A 19,554-nucleotide genomic window follows, 5' to 3' on the forward strand; every position below is an offset into this window, starting at 1 on the left:
AAGCAGTAAGTACAGCTGTAGTCATACTTATGTCTTTCTTTTTCTTCTCAGGGATCTATCATTAGCAGCCCTCGCCCCCATCAGAGGCTTCCTGCTCCTCCACCACCTCCTCCTGAGGAGTACAAGGCTCCAAGACCAGTCTCCAATTCTTCCTCTTTCCTGGGTTCTTTATTTGGAAGCAAGAGAGGGAAGGGTCCCTTCCAGAACCTGCCCCCGACCTCGTTGCCACCTCACCCTCACACCCCGCCAGGAATTGATGGACAGTCGAAAATTCAGGCTCTGCATGCTCAATACTGCCACAATCAAGGGGTGCTTGCTCAACCCCCACCACCATATCACTCCCAGCCGCCATCTTCTGCACCACCACAAACGCCACACCAGCCTCCCCCTCAACCTTCTCATCGTTACCATGTGCCACCATCATCAGCTCAGTTTACATTGCAACGCCCTGGTCAACAGAAGAGACCAGCTGTAGGTGCCCCACCCATGACACCCAGTTCTCCACACCCACAGTACACCCTGCATGGCCGACATGCTTCAAACCAGCCACAGTCTCCGTTACCCATGTATGGATCTGTGCCCCAACATCCCATGACACACACATATCCTCAGCACATGCACCCGTCTCAGCACTCCATGCAAAAGCAACCACCTAAGCACTTTGTATTTACCCACCACCCTTCTCAAATGCCTCCGCAACCGCAACGCCCGCAGCCATCCCAATATACTTCCGCCCAGTATACCCAGCAGCACAACCAGTCTCCGTGCTCACCTATATCTCCCATTCCACCACATCCATCTTATCCACCTCTCCCTCCTCCATCCCCTCATACACCTCACACTCCCCTCACACCACACTCCCCTCTTCCACCGACATCCCCACTGCCCCAGCATGCACCCCATCATCCTATGGGAACTAATACATCCCAGGGTAACCCTAAACAAAAACCAGTAAACAGAATCAGCACGGTGGTGTAGAAAACACTGACTGTACAGAAGGTGCAGGACCAGAGGCAAAGGAATAGCATGCACATGGGGATATGGATGAAGGCTTCTGGCTGTTCTACCCGGGCTCCATCAGCACTAGGACAGAGCCACGGCCAGTGATGTATTTAATCACTGGGACTATGTTTCTGATATATGAAGAAGAGACTATGTATGTCCTAATATATGCACCACCCTTGCATTCCCTTCCCTGCTCTGAAGTCCTCTTTTGTTGGGTGTTGCAATGTTCCAGACTTTCCCTTCTTAAAGGGCCTGCTGGTTGATGAAAGATATTCACGCAGAGCCATGTGTTTGATCTTTAGCGAATGGATGTGTTCTGATATTTTGTTAGCAGATTCATGCACCTTAATGATACAGGTGTATCTGGTGAGGGCGTGCTTGTGTATTAGAAGGTAGTGAGACAAATGGGTCCAAGCTGACCCTGCTGCTAGTGTTATAGGGGCCTGTGAATGAGAGCGCGGTGGACGGCTGATATTGCACAAGGGGCATGCATGGGCACAAGATCCTTCACTCCAGTGACTGCGACTATAGGAGGTCTGCTACCTGTGCCATCCATGCAGGGGGCCTTGTATTTTGTGTCCTGGTTGAACCCTTATTATACACTCCCTATATATGTGCAGTCCAGGGTATATACCACTAAATGACGCAGGGAATGGACCCCATAAACAGCATTAACAAAAAGTGTATATAGCAAAAAAAAAAACCTAATGTTCTGGGCATGTTCTGTGCCATTTTATTTCTGCACAATCATTGAGCAGTTATTGCTTTCTTAAGAAAACTATATACAGAGTTCTATGTATAGAGATAAAAGATGTCTATATTAATATATATAAATATATATAGTGTAAAATCCTTTGTACGAGGTAGATTGTCTGCTCCACTTGTAACAATCTGAGATCTTCTACGTCAGGCAGATGTTTGAGCTTGAATAGAAGGTGCAGATGCCCAAAAGCGGACGCACTTGATCATGTTATCCCAGCAGCCGACAGGTAAACCAGCTTCACTTCAAGAGGACCCAACACATATACTCATTGGAGGCAGATTTTTCATGTTTCTCTTTGGGTTTTAGAAATCTAATTACCTATAAGAGTTACATTAATAACCTATCCTAAGGATAGATCAGCAATATCCGATTAGCATGAGACATGTGACAACCCATCACTTGTTTTCAGCAGCTGATAAACAGAGAAAGGAGCAGGAAGCAGACAGCTCTGTCCTCTGTGTAGTGGTCAGACTCGCTATTGCAGATCATCTCCCATTCATAAGCTGCAGTAACTCAATTCTGCCACTACACAGAGAATAGCACAGTCTGCTTCCTGCTCCATTCTCTGTATCAGCTTCAGAGGATAGCTAGTATAGGGGGGTTCTGGGTATCAGACCCCCACAGATCTGATATTAGTGACCGAACTTTAGGATAGGTCATCAATATTTTTCACCTGGAAAACCCATTTAAATTGATAACATGGGTCGTCCATACTTTATTTTATCTCCAACTTTTAAAGAAGAATTCAGACAGGAGATTTTTCTTTGAATCCTCCTGCATATAAACCTATGTCTGTATGGAAGCTTCTGATGAATATTTCTAATATTTGCAGTCACTGCCAGCACGCAGAGATCATTATGTACTTACAACAGTAAGGGTATGTTCACATGATGGAATTTGGATAGAATTTGAGGCAGTCGCCTGTCTTGGATTCTTGAATTTCCAGATCTGGAAAGGCGCAATCTGCCTCCGAATCATCTGCAGGTTCCTCTGTGTGAACTGCCCCATTCAGAGAGGTTTCAGTAGCATTGCCTAGGGAGCCCTCCGCAACCACAGGCCATCTGAAGCGGATTTGGTCTAAGGAGGAGAGACTTCCACATGGTTTCTGAGAGAACCGGACTGGATGCCAACTTTTAGTATGTAGAAATCATGGCATATGTTCTGCCCCCTAGGACCACCCAAGCTTATCAAGCCGAATTCAGGACAGTTGGGAACTAAATTAAACTTGTGGGTGATTTGGCCAAACTTGTAACTGGAAATACCCTTTAATTCAGTCCTTAAGAGAAGATCTCTGGGACTATGGCTACCCTAAAGAGGGACTAAAATAATGATGGTCTATTAGGTCAATATTAAATTGGCAAGGGTCTGACACCCAGGACCCCCACAAATCAGCTGATCACAAGGGTGCTTAGGTTCGGGGCTAAGAAGCAATACCAGGCACAGCCGGTAGACCATGTACTGAACAGTTCTTGGTAAATCGTGAAGTCTGTTCAAACAGCTGATCATGGGGTGCTGGGCGCCGGACCCCAGCAATTTGGTAGGTATTTTAGTCCCAGATACCCCTTTAAAATTGGGGTACACCTGATAGAGTGTGAAGATATAGGAGTAGATGTATGACTTAGTAGCTGTGGTCCGCAAGATCTACTCTAGTATAGTACACAGTATGGTCAGGTTATGTGCTTGTTTCAAATAACTTTATTGCTATCCTATATTAATGGCCAGAGAGGCCCTTTAAGAGAACCATATTTATCCTGTCCACTCTGTCACAGAATGTCTGCCTCCTTTAAGGGTATATATAGGGAAATCTTGAAATCTTCCATTCATTATAAAATAAGCAGGGTATACTTATCAAAGACGCATTCTTCATCGCCGGTCTATATGCGTGGCATGTATAGCTTTGCACTGAGTCTCTGAAAAAGGAATGCAGAATGGATTCCTGCAAATACATAAGTAATTGTGATCAGGAGATTCTCTGTAAGGGATCACTGACTCGTATTAGACCTCTTAAAGGGATCGCCAAAAGCAATGCAACAACCTGCACCTTGTACTGTTTTGTTTTTTAGTGGAAACCTCATCATGTTTATTCTGCCAAAATTTTTATTTAATTGTAAATATTAAAAAAAACTATAATTTTTTCCATAGGGGTACATCAAGAGTAAGATGCATTAAGGCAGCCGTTTTAGGCAGCAAAATAAAGGAGACTTCATAAAATGCAGCAGTTTCAAGGAACTCTCTAGAGAAAGTGCTTGAATTGAGCTCTTTGGCCCCAAGATCACGTGTGGGCCAAGGCTGCAAGCACAGCTGTATCATGTTACATACGGACAGGAATTTATCAAGGGAAGAGAGATGTGGAGCAGTTACCCATAGCAACCAATCAGATTCCACTGTCCGGATTTGCCAGAATAGTCCCTAAATTTGGCATCTGTTCCATGGATAATGACAACCCTCCCAACAGTGGGCGGTAATGTCCCTATATTGAGAGATTTTAGGCCTTGTTTGTTTTGTTTTTTATAGTCCCTGTGGAGAGTGACATCATAATTCCACTAGTTGCTATAGGAAACTAATCCACAATCCCCTCTCAATCAACTTTATTTATAATATTCAGGAAAACCCCTTTATAAAAATCAAGATTTTACATATCGGTCTTAAGCAGTGCCAGCCTCAGAATAATAGGGATCTCCCTATCTATTAGGCAAAATATTGATTTCAGTCGTACAAATGAGCCTTTTGTAACATATTCAGATAATAATTTTATATAATGGAATCTTGCAAAGTTAATTTCTGCCACCTCTACAAGTCTTTCCTTAGTTGGGTTTCTTGCTTTATGGGGTGCCCTTTATATAACACTGATCGCATTGTGCCTTGATTTCCTTCAGCTGCCCTCCTCTATATAAAAGATGTATACTTATGAAGATGGATCCTCAGGGGCGGGGCAAAGCAATTTGTTGAATTGTTTATAAAAAGAAGAATGCTGTAATATGATACACTTAAGTTCCTGATGTTCTAATATTGGAGAACTATAGTTGCTCTATGTGTTGCCTTACGGGCCCTCCACGATTTTCCAGTATGGCATGGGGGTTTTTCACAAAAAAAAGAAAGAAAAAAGTATAGAGGTGGTCATTTGTACAGTATAGGCCCCTAGTTGACCAGCCCATGCGGATGGGTCTTTAAGACTTAAAGGTTTGCAGAATTTATCCAATCCTGCTTATACAAAGGGGAAATCTTTTGCGGACATACCGTAGTTGAAAATGTTACAAAACGCAATTTTCTTTATTAATTTTGAAATGACCAATTCTCTGTTTTCAGTCACTCCATTAACCACACGATGCTGTTGAGAAGCCATGTTGTACAGCAGAAATAGTGACATTTCTGTGACCTAGTGAATGCACTTTAAATGAGGTGATGATGATATCATCAGATATTCCCAGTATAGTTAGTGGTTAGGGAATTTCAGTGTGCTGTGACTTTGTGACACTCCTTTACGAATTTACATGTTAGGTGTAAAAGAATCTTAGTAGTCTGTAAGAAGCCTCTGCATATTGTAAGGGGCATGTGTAGGAGAAGGGAAATCTCTCTCAAAATCATCCCCTTATGTTCCTTATGGCTTCTGTAGTGCTCAATTTTATCTTATGATGTCTCATGTAAGACAATTTAAAGGGGATCTACTAGACACCCCCTCAGTTTTGAACTGTAACTTATCAGAGAGCCCTGCAGCAAGTGTCCAGTTTCCCTACAGCGCTACTAGAGGAGAAATGAAGTATTACACTGTTGTCAATTAATTTATGAGCTATGTATGTGATACATGAACATGTTGGGTCATGTGTGAGTGATAGACACTTTATGTATCCACTCTCTATTCTTAGTATAACATGAGGATCCTTAAAGCTACATTGAGGGAATCTTTATATACAGGCCAAGGAACTTTTATATACTTGGAGAGGTAAGTCTTCAGTGCCCATGGGCAATTGACATGGCTAGTCTAATGTGATGCCCCTCTCCATGGGTCGTATAGCAACCACGAGTCCTCTCTCCATGTAAAAAAAAAAACCAAAAAAAAAAAAACACTCCTCTTTCCCCTTATGTATAATCTTGTTTTTGGCACTTATAACTAAAATAGCGAGCGAATATTCCTGTCATTACATACCGCGACAACATTGGTAGATATTCTCCTAAATAATGCACAGAACGCCCATCATGTAGTCATTATAGCACATTGACATCAGACAGTACAGTTATACATTTTTCTAAATATCACTGTAATTCTCAGGGTGTCCTGTAGGTGGTGCCTTTTTTCTGTACCAGAATCCCTCTACAGAGATTCTACCATTATTACAAAGATGAATTCAGAAAAAAAAAAAACAAATCTAAAAGAAAATTTAGTTTCAGGCTTCACAGATTTGGGTTCGAATACTCTCGAATAGTAGTCTCCGAAACCTCAAGGACCCAAAGAAGCTTTTTTTTTTTCTTATTTCTTATTTTTGCTTGAATGTTTTCGGCATGGGTGTGTGAGATGCTTTACATTGAAGATAGGTGACATAGGGTCACATTCATTCAAGGTGACTTGCTTTTCTGTTCCCAGACTGGGACCAGTACACGCCATATTATTATTATTATTATTTTTTTAATTTTTTTTAATTTTTTTTTTTTAATTCCTCTTAATGGCTTCTGTTCCCCTCTGTATGCTCATAGCATGCTTGTGGTGTGCTGCTTGCAAGCACAACACTGCTGTACAGTCCTGGATGTGTGTATAGACAATATATGATAAATATTTCCTATGGAATGGTTATCCAGCCTGTGCCGCGTGGGGTGGGAGGGAGGTTTATGGGGCAGTAATGGGCCATTTTTCTCTGTGGGACAGGTATCTTGTCCTTATTATAAGTTGGTTATTATCATTTTAGATCTGTTTTTACGCCCAGTTATGGGACTGATTTATTTTTGTGTCTGGGCGTGAATGGGGGAGGGGGTGGAACATAAAAATCCTATGAAGTATATATATGAAATCCAGATGTATATATCGTGTATATTTAATGCTTCAGAAATGGAAAAAAAGTCTGTTACTGGTGTGTACTTCACTGTGTCCTTCATTATTTCATTTGGTGTCCATTTATTACATAAAGTACCTTCTGAATGTAGAAAAAAAAAAATATATATATATATATATATATATATATATATATATATATATATATAAAATTTATACATGCACACTACTTTTGAACCTGTCCAGTATATCATATGCCCCTAATATACCTTTTCAAAATTGAAGCAAAGTGTATGGTAAAAACGTGATGTGAACCTAGCCTTAGATTTACAGGTTTTTTGGGGGGGGTTTTAATTGTGAGTCTGTCAACTCCAAAGTGCTTCCTTAAACCAGTCATAGTGCTATGTAGGGGTCTTTAATAGGAGTAGAAACATACCGTCCTGGCCATAAATAATAAAGCAATGCAGGGATAATCACCTTATCATGAATATGCAAATAAGTCTCAAGTGCATTGGGGGCGGACCTGTCTTGCCACATCTGCCCACAGACCGCCGTAAGCACTTCAGCTATCCTCAGGGATTGCAGTCCAGTGACTCTCCAGTACTTATGAATGATAAAATTTCAGCCAAACAAATCAGATAAACAAATTGTATAAATCAGGCCCCGCCTCCTGTGCACGTGCAGGCTGATTTATAAGATTGCATCATTGGTTTGTGGCCACACATGTATGTTCCTGCTCCTATTTAAGGCCCCTACATGGCACTATTATTGGTTTGGGCAACATGTAGGATCTGATAGACTCCCTTTATAGCCATATTCTCATCACAGACACAAATCTAGCATACATTTCTGATAGAGGGTCGTCTCAAGTCTGGGATCTACACCTATTTCCAGAATATGGGCCCTCATATTCCCCTGTCTTAGCTGGTGCTGGTGTCACTGGTCATGAAGAGGTATTCATGTATGCACCGCTCTCTCCTCTCACTTCTATGGGAGTCGGTCACGTTGCAGTCCCACAGAAGTGAATGGAGAGAAATGGACTACGCCAGGAGACCCTTTCTCTGGAGATGGGTGCTGATCCTACCTTAGGTAGATATTTATGGATGAGAATATCCCTTTAAACAAAAACAAGACTAGAACATGGAAGATAGAAATGGACATTAAATAATGGTAGCGTGAACCCACCCCAAAAGTTTACGATTTTATTTCTGTACTTATTAATGCAGTCACCACTAGAGGGAGCTAAGTGACTATGGATTAATTGAATTGGTATGAAACTAAATGAGAGCTGTATAACTCTGTATGCAGTGAGCTCCCCCTAGTGCCAGCTGCAGGCAGTGAATAGGACAATAGCTTACTGCTAAGCAATAGAAATCTTGTATCTTACCCCTATGTTAGTCACTATATGGGTCATATATTACATTGTACACCATGCCCATGATAGCAAATACTTGCAGTTCTATATTCCTACATCTCTGGCCTCCCTGGAGGTGAGCAGCCGCAGTGCAGGAGCTTAGAAAGGTTAAGTGAGTGGCTAATGTATTTTTGAGGTGCTTCCCTTCTCATCTCAGGACTTAGGGCAGCAGGAACTAAAAATAAAGTAAGACTCCGAGGGATTTTCTTTTTCCTCTCTCTCCTCCTCTTCCTTGCTTGGTTTATTTGAGTTCATCTGTGAAATATCTAGCCTGCGAGATAAAGTTGCATGTGAGATAGGACCAAAAATGTTATAGATGAGCTTCTCCTATATGTACTTGTTTCCACCGCACTACTACACCACTTCTCAGCGGATACTCTTAGGCTCCATTCACACTGAGTAACGCTGGCGTTTTTTGTGCTTATTTTGGCGCGTAAATGCCGCGTTCGCGCCGTGCTATTTTGCGGTCGCGTTGTACGGCGCAAACGCGGTGTTTACGCGGTGCTACGTGCCAAAATAAGCACAAAAAACGCCAGCGTTACTCAGTGTGAATGGAGCCTTAGGATAACTCAGGGTTGTAATATTTAGTGCAGAGAATGGAAGATGAAGAATCTAAACCTTCCCCAAATAAAACCACAAGGTTTTCCTGCTTTGTTCTGATGGAATCCAGCCCTATTACAAACAATAGGAGTGAGGGCCCTGATAATGCGAGCTTACAATATATGTGGATCTAGGGGGACACAAGAGGGCAGAGGGCTTATTATTATTAAGGTTGTATAACTGAAGCTGTATGAGCCAGTATCTGTCAATATACAGATACTAAGTGTAGGGTAACTTCTAGATGGAGGGTCAGGTTTTGGGGAATAGAGTAGGAAGGATATAATAGGATAAGTGTTAGTATAATGTGCGGAGGTGTAGAACAATCTGATCCAGTCATGTGATAAGCTGCCACCTAAACAAATGACTTCAGGGCAGTTTCTAAGGTGCTGTAGTTTGGTATTAATCGGATTGTCCAAGGTAAAGCGTTCCAGAGCACCGATGCAGCTCAAGAGAAGTCTTCCAACAAGAGTGGGATGTTCGGATAACAGAGGATACAAGTTTAAGGTCATTGGCTGGACGGTTAGCGCGGTAAACGGTGACTAGAGAGGTTTGGCGCTGTGGATGGAATTATGGGCAAGTGTGATAATTTTATATTCTGTGGTTTTTTTGGATACACATGTGAACCCGCAATGACTAAAAATGTAAACCATGAGTTCTGTGTGAACCCAACGGCAAGCCTTGCAAGTTTCTGGATGACTAGAACAATGTTCCTAAAGTAACACGTTGCAGAAAAATCTTGGTTTTTTTGTTGTTGCGGTTTTATCAGAAGGGAGAATTCTAAGCACTTCCTTTTATATTTCTCATTCCTGTAGAAGCTATTCAAAAAAACACTGCAAAATCTGCAACAAAATACACAGCTTTTCCACAACGTGTGACCTAAGTCTAAATGGGTTTTCCAGGATTATTGATATCCTCTAATTGGGGGTCTAACACCAGTACTCATGCCAGCGCTGCTTCCTCTTCTCAGGTCATTGAGATTACATAACATAGGTCATATTGCAGTGCTGTAGCTCAATTACATTATAATGAATGGGATTGAACTGCAATACTAAGCACAGCCACTATGCAATATATGGCGCTATGCTTGGTAGAAACAGTAACACTTGTCCAAATGCTGTGACCTTTCCAATCAGCTAATCATATGTTGGACCCCCATCAGCTTGATAATGATGGCCTAACCTAGGTATATATTGTAGTACCAAAAAACCCCTGTAACATTTCCATGACACTTTCAATTGAAGGGGGCCATTCCCCAGCTTCCCTACCTCTAATTCTGCATTGTTTATAGGTGCCCCTTCATTGCAGAAATCAATGCAGTTAGCGTCAGCATCCATTATGCTAATAAGCTTCTCTTCTATCAAGTGGGTGGTCTCTGGCTCTGATCTAGTCTACAACCACCACTTGGGTGAAACTTAAAGCAAGTTGTGTAAGGCCAACTAAGGGTGCATTCACACTGAGTAAACGCTAGCTTATTTTGTAGAGTAAAATTACACTTGTAAATTTTGCTATCCCATTGACTTCAATGATATTTTTTTACAAGTGTAAAAATACGCCTGTAAAAAATACGCCTGTAAAAAATGCGCCTGTAAAAATACGCCTGTAAAATGTCATTGAAGTCAATGGGATAGCAAAATTTACAAGTGTAATTTTACTCTACAAAATAAGCTAGCGTTTACTCAGTGTGAATGCACCCTAAATGTAATTTATATTGTCGCCAAAATAAGCAGACCCCCATGTGGTTTTTACAGGTACTCATGGATCATCATAGAGTTATAAGTTGATCTAAAATTGAGCTCAGCGGATTAATGGGAAAAATAGTGTGGACTGACTGACAACCATGTGAATGTGCCCACATTTACCCTACATGTTCTTCTATCTTAAGAAGTTATTGCCATGAACAATAGAATAGAGGATAACTGATAGAGGTTCTGACAGCGGAGACCCCCCACAAACCTTAAGAACTGGAGTTTTCACTCTGTGTCTATCAAGGGTTTGTTTGCCCTCACAACGGTGGTAACACAATCCTCTCTCAGGATCGGTGGGGTTCTCAGCAGTCAGAACCCCCAATAATCAGTTATTTATCCTCTAGCCTATGGGTAAGGAATAAATATTTTTATGACATAACCCTTTTAGGTGGGCAGAGATGTTGACGTACCCTATTAATGATGATAATTGGGGGGGGAGGGACATGCTGTTTTTATTGTGGCTCCTGATCCCTCTAGAAGCTGAAGTCTCACAGTTATAGCACTAGCATTCCCAGGGAAAGGGCCCCAGGGTGTATGCGGTGGGACTTGCACGACTCTCATAGCGACACATATTATTATTATTTTACTTCCCCAGTGCAGTCTTATACTAAAGCTAAAGATCACACCTGTATGGCTCGGGCTGGGGAATCTGAGCCATAAAGCAGTACAAGACCTTGCATGTATACAGCACTCTTTATTGTTCCAGTGAACGTCTTATGTATACAGCTCTTATGCAAACACTATTAGTGTCCAAGTAACCTATTACCTGTATACTCTGATCTGGCTGTCATACTCCCCTCTAGCTGAATTGCTGTAAGGCCTAGTTGGGAGTCCATCACTTGTCATTAGAGCTTGAGGTTGCCCTATGCTTTACACTGCAGCTCAGACAGGCTTCTGTACATAAGCAAAATCTTGTAGAAAAGTCAATAAGTGAAGATTTGAGTCAGAGAGATGTAATGATCGTGTGCTGCAAGCAACTGACCCGCCGAGGAGACCACCATAAATATCAGGTAACTGGCAAACATCTAGTAAGTGAGCCTCTATATGGGGGTTATCATCTATGTCAGGGGTAGGTAACCTTCGGCACTCCAGCTGTTTTAGAACTACAACTCCCAGCATGCATACATGCATGGAGTATCTTGGGAGTTGTAGTTTCACAGCACCTGGTGTGCCAAAGGTTGCTGACCGCTGATCTATCTGTACGCACGATATGCTGTATACATATTATATGCCATAAGAGTTAGAGGTTTTCTGAGATTTTTAGAGGTTTTCTGTTAGTGCTATCAATGGGTTAAATAGTGCACCCAAATACCTTTAGCAGTGTTTTGAGTCATTTCTGGCTTTCTCTGGGAGCTCCTGTGTCTTCTGCATTTGTTTACATGTATAGCTTCCTGCTGTGTTAGCTTACAACTACCATGATGCATTGTAGTTCACTCAGGTCCCCGCTCTCACTTCCTCCCTTACAACCCCTCCCCCTCCTTTTCTCTAGCTAGCCCACGGATTACTAGCCCTACCTAGATAGCTATCTATCTAACTCAGTCCCCCACCCCATCATACTTGCCTGTCTTCTCGTCCTGGAGATGTCTTTGAGGTGCCACTGTCCCCTCTTCTGCCAGAAGTGGCGCCTGCATAATAGAACGCTGCTTCTTTTTGCTTCTACCGGTGTTCTATTGCGGCGGCTCCCTTGTGAAGGAAGCGATGGCCAGCAGAAGAAGATTTAGGCTAAGGCCCCATGTTGCGGAAACGCAGCTTTTTTTGTTGCAGATTTTGTTGCGGTTTTTTGATCCAAAGCCAAGAATATAGGAAGTTCTTATAGTTCTCCCTTCTGCTCAATCCACTCCTGGTTTTAGCTCAAAAAACCGCAACAAAATCTGCAACAAAAAAAGCTGCATTTCTGCAATGTGGGGCCCCAGCCTAAGAGAGCGTTGGTGAGTATGATGGGGACGGGGGCGAGAGAGGAGTACTGGTGGCCTCTTGTCTCCAGAAACAGCTAAATGGAACGTCATCAAGAAATCAGAAAATGTGCCTGGGGCGGTCACATGACCCTCCCTGCCCCTCCCCAGGCATATGGGTAAATCTACATTATTATTTTTTTATTTATTTATTTTTTAAAGGGAGTAAATTAAAAGTTAAGTGGGGAGAGGGGGTTTAGCTGAGTGGTAAAGTTTTAATTTATCCCAGACAACCCCTTTAAAGGGGCTCTATCGTTGGGAAAAGTCATTTTTAACTAATCACATCCTTGCATAGGCTTTAGAAAGTCTAATCCACACCTACCTTTAGTATGTAAATTGCCTCAGTGGTTTTTTAATAAATCCGTTTTTATTCACATGCTAATTAGACTTGGTGCACCATCGTGCACCCTCTTTGCTATTGTTTCCTATGGGTGTATACAGCACAGGCTGATGATGATGACTCCCGGCTTCCTGTTAGCACACACACATAAGAGAGAATAGCAGAGATGAGTGCTGCTGGGAACTTCCTGTGCTGGCTGGATGCTAATTAGCATATGAATAAAAATTGACTTATTCAAAAACCACTGAGGCAATTTACATACTAAAGGTACATGTGAAATAGCCTTTCTAAAGGCTATGCAAGGATGTGCTTATCTAAAAATAACTTTTCCCAATGATGGAGTCCCTTTAAGTATGGATGACCTATCCTTAAAATAGATCAATAGCTCATTGGTGGGGCCCCAACACCCAGGGCCTCCACAGATCAGCATTTGGTTGAGTACTGCAGCCTCTTCACTGAATACTAAGCATAGTGCCGTGTATTATATAGTGGTTTTGCTTGGTATTGCAGCTGAGCCCCTTTCTCATTTGAAAGTGCCATCACTGCTTTGAGCACCTGATAAGTGGAGAGTCCCAGGTACCGACACTCTACCTAGCAGGGATTGACAAACTATTCTAAATAGAGGTCATTATCATGTAACTCTTGGAAATCCCCTTCAACTTTTTTTTTTTTGCATTTATAAGGCTATATTCACATCTGCGTCAGTATTTTCCGTTTGGAGCCTCACTGTGTATGGCAGAAATCTTAGATGAAAAATTCCTTCATGTCTGTCTTTTCTATCCAGAGAGGTGATGTCTGTTAAAATAAAACAGACCCCATTATACCCATTGGGGTCCTTCAGGTGACGGACTTGAAAAACAGAAGCACTTACGCAAACGTGAGCATTTCATAAGAGGGCATATACAGTCAGAATGCAGAATTAACTGAATGCAGCTCCAGCTACACCCCCAGTCTCACATAATGTGATTTCTTGTAACCTCTTTCTTTTAGCCGTGTGTCTTTGTTTAGTAACTCATGCAATGCAGGAAAATACATAAAGATGTCTCAGAGGACAGGCTAGTAAATGTTCAGGGGGGAAGTGGGGGCACCACATTTAATTAATACGGCTCCCTCCCCCTCCCATTGTACTGTTAATTAACCTTCCTTCACACCTCGGTATCCCACTAGACAGGAATGCACAAGGCAGCTTCTAATAATACAGCCCCTAGAATGGGCGCGTGTGGGTTGTGTACGGGGACTCGGGTACATTTTGTATTTTATTGACTATTTTCAAGGGAATTGCGAATAACATTTGACGCTTCGTTGCATTTACAAGTAGGTTGTTGTTTTACTTCTTGCTATAAAAAGATGTAGTGTAACCCTTTAGTGAAGCTTTGTATATACAGCTGGCAATGAAAATGTTGTGGTTTATCTGTCGCCCATACTCTAGGTGCAATCTATAAGGGTGCCTTCACACGGAGTATACAGTCACTGATTCTGAATGTGTAACACGTTCCGAATCAGCGGCGTTAAAACAGATCCCATTGCTTTCTATGGGAGCTGGCATACCTGCGCTCCCCATAGAAATGAATGGGCTGCTTTTTTCCCTATTGCATTCAATGTGATACTCGCGTTTGTGAACGTGTTACACATCCAGAATCAGTGAGTGTATACTCAGTGTGAAGGGGCCCTAACACTGTTCATCCTAATCTTCCTGGTTCATGATCAGCATGCCAGGACTGCAGGGCACTTACATAGACACAGAAACAGGAAGGAAAAAAAAAAAAGGTAACTGACAATTTTATTACCCATGACATATCAATTCTGAAGCGACTGCCATATTTCTACACTACCCATAGTACTGGTGGGGGCCTCAGCAGTTAGACCTCTACCGATCCTGAGAACGGGTTTGCTAGAGATAGCCAAGGTACAGTATTTGGCTATCTCTGAATCTCCCATTGAAGTGAATGTGAGCAGAGGTGTGTTGCGTCAAGCAGGGGTATGCCTACATTCACAACAGGGGTAAAACATCCCCTGTTCTCTAGATGGTTGGGGGTTTGGGTGGTTAGATCCCCACCGATCAGCAATTAGAAGATAAATTTATATAAATATAAATTAAATATTAAAAGATAAATATTTTTTCACAGAATAACCTCTGGCAGAAACAGACTCCTTTACAGTCAATATTGTCCGGGGGTTTCCGCGTGTAACCGCTTTTAACGATAAACCTGGCGACTCTAGTTTGTTATATCACTTACCAATTGCCTTACTATGCACCAGAATTGGGTGCCAACATTTTGATTCACAATGTCGCATCATAAAGGGATTCTATCATTCAAAATATGCGTTTTTAAGTAAACCCACATTGGAATAGCTTTTAGACTATTATAGCCCTTCCCTTTCTGTTTTAATTTTTGAATTATATAGTTGTTAGCTATTATGCTAATGAAGCTCATGGAGCATAGGACTCGTTCCCCCTGTGCTCAGTAGCGTCATACTCTCCCTGGCCTTCATTCCACCTCCTAGACCTTTCCTGCACGCACCCTTCTATGTAGATCATTTGATCGTTCTCTTTGCTGCATCAGTAGCAACATCTCTCATCAACGAGAATGAAATCCCGTGGATACACTCAGTCCTTATCCAAAGTGGCCATGTCAGGCCAAGCCAACAGCGCATGCGTGGGATTTCGATCTCGCTGAAAAGAGTTACTGCTACTGATGCAGTGAGGCGGATTCTTGTTATGACCCGGTCTTTGCAGTCTCAGCCTGTTAGGTTCAGGCGTAGAGTGTCTGAACGGCATTTGGCACATGAATCATCTGATGCACTGCAGAGGGATGTTCACACTAGGCAAGCTGCGGTAGCACTCAAGCATGGATCACATGATGAGTTGCCTTGTGGATCAGTGCTTGGTGTGTCTTGGCCTCTGAAGGGGTTAAGTCCTCTGCAGTGTTGAGGGATTACAGGCTGTGGGCGGTTCTAGTCCTGCTCTTTCCTATATAGGTCTGCTGGGCATGCTGTCAGATGCCGGTCTTAAACGTCAGCTTCCTGTGTTCCAGATATGGTCTGCCTACCTGAAGCCTGCTATCTCATCTGTGTTTGAGTCCTGGCCCATTCAGCTTCCTTTTGATACCATCCTGATATTTTGCGAAGTATTGAGCTCAATTATCCAAGCATAGTTTGGGGCAGTGAACCCTAGCCTTATTTTCTTTATGGTTGTTTGGACTTTTTGTAGGGTTTTTGTGTGTGATACTACGTTCTGCTTTCCCTATCCCTTTGCGTAGTGTCAGTATTTCTGTGTTTCACATTTATTTTCTCCTCTATACTTTGTGTTCCCTCGTATTCACAGTTAGTGCAGTCAGACACCTGTGGGGGCTTTTTCTATATCTTGCCTCTCCTTTATAAATGTGAATCTAGTCAGGATTTTCTGTTTCGCTTCTAGTGAGTTATTTCTCTGTCTGTGTTGGCGCCCACTCAGATTAGCTAGTCAGGCCCACGGCTACTTCTAGTGTGCAAGGCAGGGGATAGGAGTATCACACACTAGTTCTTCCAAACTGCTCATACTCCTGATTTTTGTTTTTCTTTTGTGTTTTCTCTTTAACTTGACTGAGAGATTATCAGTCAGGAGCCAGTCCATGGTCAGAGATCCCCAGACCATAACAATGCTGACATCAACTGATCTACATTCGAAGAGGGGGTACAGAAAATGTCTAGGAGGTGGAATGAAGGCCAGGGAGAGTATGACGCTGCTGTGCTCTGAGCAGGGGAACGAAGAACAGATATCTGCAACAAATGCAGACCCAACGTGGAGCCTAAAGTTAAAGCCCCACGTTGCGGGAACGCAGCTTTTTTGTTTTTTTGAGCCAAGAATGGCTACAAATGGAAAGGGAAATATATAGGAAGTTCTTATTAGGGTTGAGTGATCGGGATCAGAAAAGATCGGATTCCAATCGGCGATCGAGTAAATTTCACGATTGCGATCAAAATTCTGATTTTTAGGCGGGATCGAGGTCAGAGGTTATTTCCCCAAATGCTTTGCTACTGGCCAAGCATTGTGGGAAAAGCTAACCATGTTAGCTAGGTCCCATAGGAATGAATGAATGAATGCAGCCGGCACACAGCCTGTGCAGGCATCTGGCCGCTTAACCCCCTGCGCACCGGCTGCGTCCATTCATTCTAATGGGAGACTAGCTAACATCTCTAGTAGCTTAAGGCTTGGTTCACGTATGCTGATGTGTTCCGTCCGTAAGAGTCCGCATGTGGACCCCTACGGACGGAAAACCAGGGCAACTGCTAGCGCTGTGCAGTTCAAGCGCACGGACCCCATAGACTATAATGGGGTCTGTGTGCTTGAACTGCACAGCGCTTGCAGTTGCGCTTGTGTTCCGTCCGTAGGGGTCCTCATGCGGACTCTTACGGACGGAACACATCAGCATATGTGAACCGGGCATAACACTTACCTGCACAGAAGCGCTGCTTCTGGTCCGGTCCCCCTGTTCTCACTCCTCTTCTCGCCTCGCTGCCCCCTCAGGTTAGTGTTACAGACCTAGGAAGAAGGCGGGGCTTGTGGCTTAGGAGAGTGTAGCTGAGTACTGGGAGGGGAGCATTCACATCTCCACACCCTGTACCCGCCCACACTCTCCTAAGCCACAAGTCCCACCTTCTTCCTAGGTCTGTAGCACTAACCTGGGAGGCGGGGACAGCGAGGCGAGAACAGCGGGGAGCAGACCAGCGGCAGCGCTTCTGTGAAGGTAAGTGGACACCAGGGGGGGACAAAGTAGCCAGAGGTTTTTTTTAAATCACTACACAGCGTGGAGTCTAACAATTAAAGCATTCAATTTTTAGATTCCATGCTATGTAGTGAATAGGATCGTTTTTTAAATCCGATCTTCGATTATTAAAAAAAATCCCATTGACTTGCATTGGGATCGGGTTCGAATGGAAAATGATTGGAAATCTGATTTTAAAAGCAATCCAGAAATCTGAAGATTGGCTCAACCCTAGTTCTTATACTTCTACCTCTTGCTCAATTTACTCCTGGCTTTGGCTCAAAAAATCTGCAACAAAAAAATCTACCTTTCCAAAAATTGGGGCTTAAGGCTAAGGCCCCACGTTGCAGAAATGCAGCTTTTTTTTGTTGCAGATTTTGCAGCTTTTTTTTTTTTTTAAACAAAGTCAAGAATGGCTACAAAAGGAATGGAAATCTATAAGAAGTTCTTATACCTATTTCTTTTGCCTAATCCACTCTTAGCTTTGGCTCCTAAAACCGCAACAAAATCTGCAACAAAAAAAGCTGTGTTTCTGCAACGTGGGGCTTTTGCCTAAAGGAATTTTCTGACCCCAAATGGTTTTTGCATACTGGTAATCTATCCAGAGGAGGTGAATAAATTATCAGTATGAGGAAAGTGGAAAAAAAAAATCTAAAACACTATAAATATGGGGTGTAAGGCTCGTATATCAGGCTTTTTTGGAGCAAATGATGCAACCATTCTAGTGCATTAGGTTAGTAAATGTCTCTTGTTGCCCTGGGGTAAAAAAAAAAAAAAAAAAAAAAAAAACTTTTAAAGAGGTTGTCCAGGGAATCTTATTTTACTTCCTTCCTCTGGGCTGGTCCAACCCTAGGTCATGTGATCGGAACAAGCACCTGGGTCACTCCATCTCCTCTATCCTCGCCTGTTTAAATAGGTAGCTCTGCTATGTTTGCAGTCAGTAATGAGGCATTGGTTGTAAATGCATTACCACAGTATGAAACTGATGTAGCAGAGCTGGATTTAAGTCAGCTTGCATTACATACAGAGGTACCGCACTCCCTGTCTCAGCCCTTATCAGCCAAATTCAATTAAACCGACTGATAAAAGGAAGAGCTGAAGATAGACAGCACAGTAATCCTGGAGCTCTCACCTCCCCCCTCCCCTATCTGAAGAGCTCCGTTACTTGTCAGACATACACAGCTCAGAGCTGCTGCTGAGCACTCAGCCCCTCCCTCCCCCCCTGAGAGCAGGCAGCTATGTCACTTAGGGACTGAGCAGATAAGCCTGGGGCCCGTGGTCATAGAAACGCATGTAAACAATGAAGTGAATAAATTAAGATAGCGGCCAAACAAAGCAGTTTTGATAAAGCAATGTATTTAGAGAAAGTCTTAAATCCACATAAACTAGCAGTATAGATAGGATCCTTGTTATGGGACAATCCCTTTAAGTAAATGGGGGAGGTCGCAGTTTCAGACACCACTGCTACATTGTATGGACCAGAAGCTGTATAAAGTGTATGGAGCTGTGTACACTGTAGCGGAGGTGCTTGGAATTGCAGCCCCGCTTCCATTCTGTTGAATAATACTTAGTATATGGCTTCCGGCAGCCATATCAGCTGGTTGGTTTGGGTGTCAGACCCCAAGCAATCTGATAATCATGATCCATCCTGTGGGTAGATCATCAGTATTAAAAAAAAAATCTTCAAGTTCTGGACAACCTCTTTAAGTGGTGCCATTATGAAGCACAATTTGTTCTGCAAAAAAAAAAAAAAAAAAAAAAAAACAAGCCGCCTTATGGCTTATAGAAGGGGGTAAAGGTTGGGATAAAAGAACCAGGTAACCCTTTTCTTGAACATTGTGTAATATGTAGACGGATAGTCCTGGATAGTTACACAAACCAATCAGAATAAATATAAATAAGATGTCTACAGACGCCTAGCCTCCTTGCTGATGGGTTCCAGGCAGCAACACATTTTTATTATTTATTTATTTAAAACTGATTTGGAGAACAGACATGGAGACAGCAAT

The 19,554-nt window shown here is 42.6% G+C and overlaps 1 protein-coding gene across 5 annotated transcripts in view; it reads left to right on the plus strand.

Moving 5' to 3' along the window:
- Nucleotides 1-6,835, plus strand: part of LOC142184646 (IQ motif and SEC7 domain-containing protein 2-like) — a 147,421-nt gene extending 140,586 nt beyond the window's left edge. For 4 of the 5 annotated variants that reach the window (XM_075259665.1, XM_075259666.1, XM_075259667.1 and 1 more), the window contains one exon: nt 52-6,835. In XM_075259665.1, coding sequence (XP_075115766.1) covers nt 52-978 — 927 coding nt within the window. In that variant the 3' untranslated portion in view covers nt 979-6,835. The remainder of the gene's footprint in view (nt 1-51) is intronic. The other variant, XM_075259669.1, reaches the window with a different exon arrangement.
- Nucleotides 6,836-19,554: the final 12,719 nt, after the last annotated feature.

The sequence above is a fragment of the Leptodactylus fuscus genome, chromosome 11, assembly GCF_031893055.1.
Source record: "Leptodactylus fuscus isolate aLepFus1 chromosome 11, aLepFus1.hap2, whole genome shotgun sequence".
Classification (NCBI taxonomy): domain Eukaryota; kingdom Metazoa; phylum Chordata; class Amphibia; order Anura; family Leptodactylidae; genus Leptodactylus; species Leptodactylus fuscus.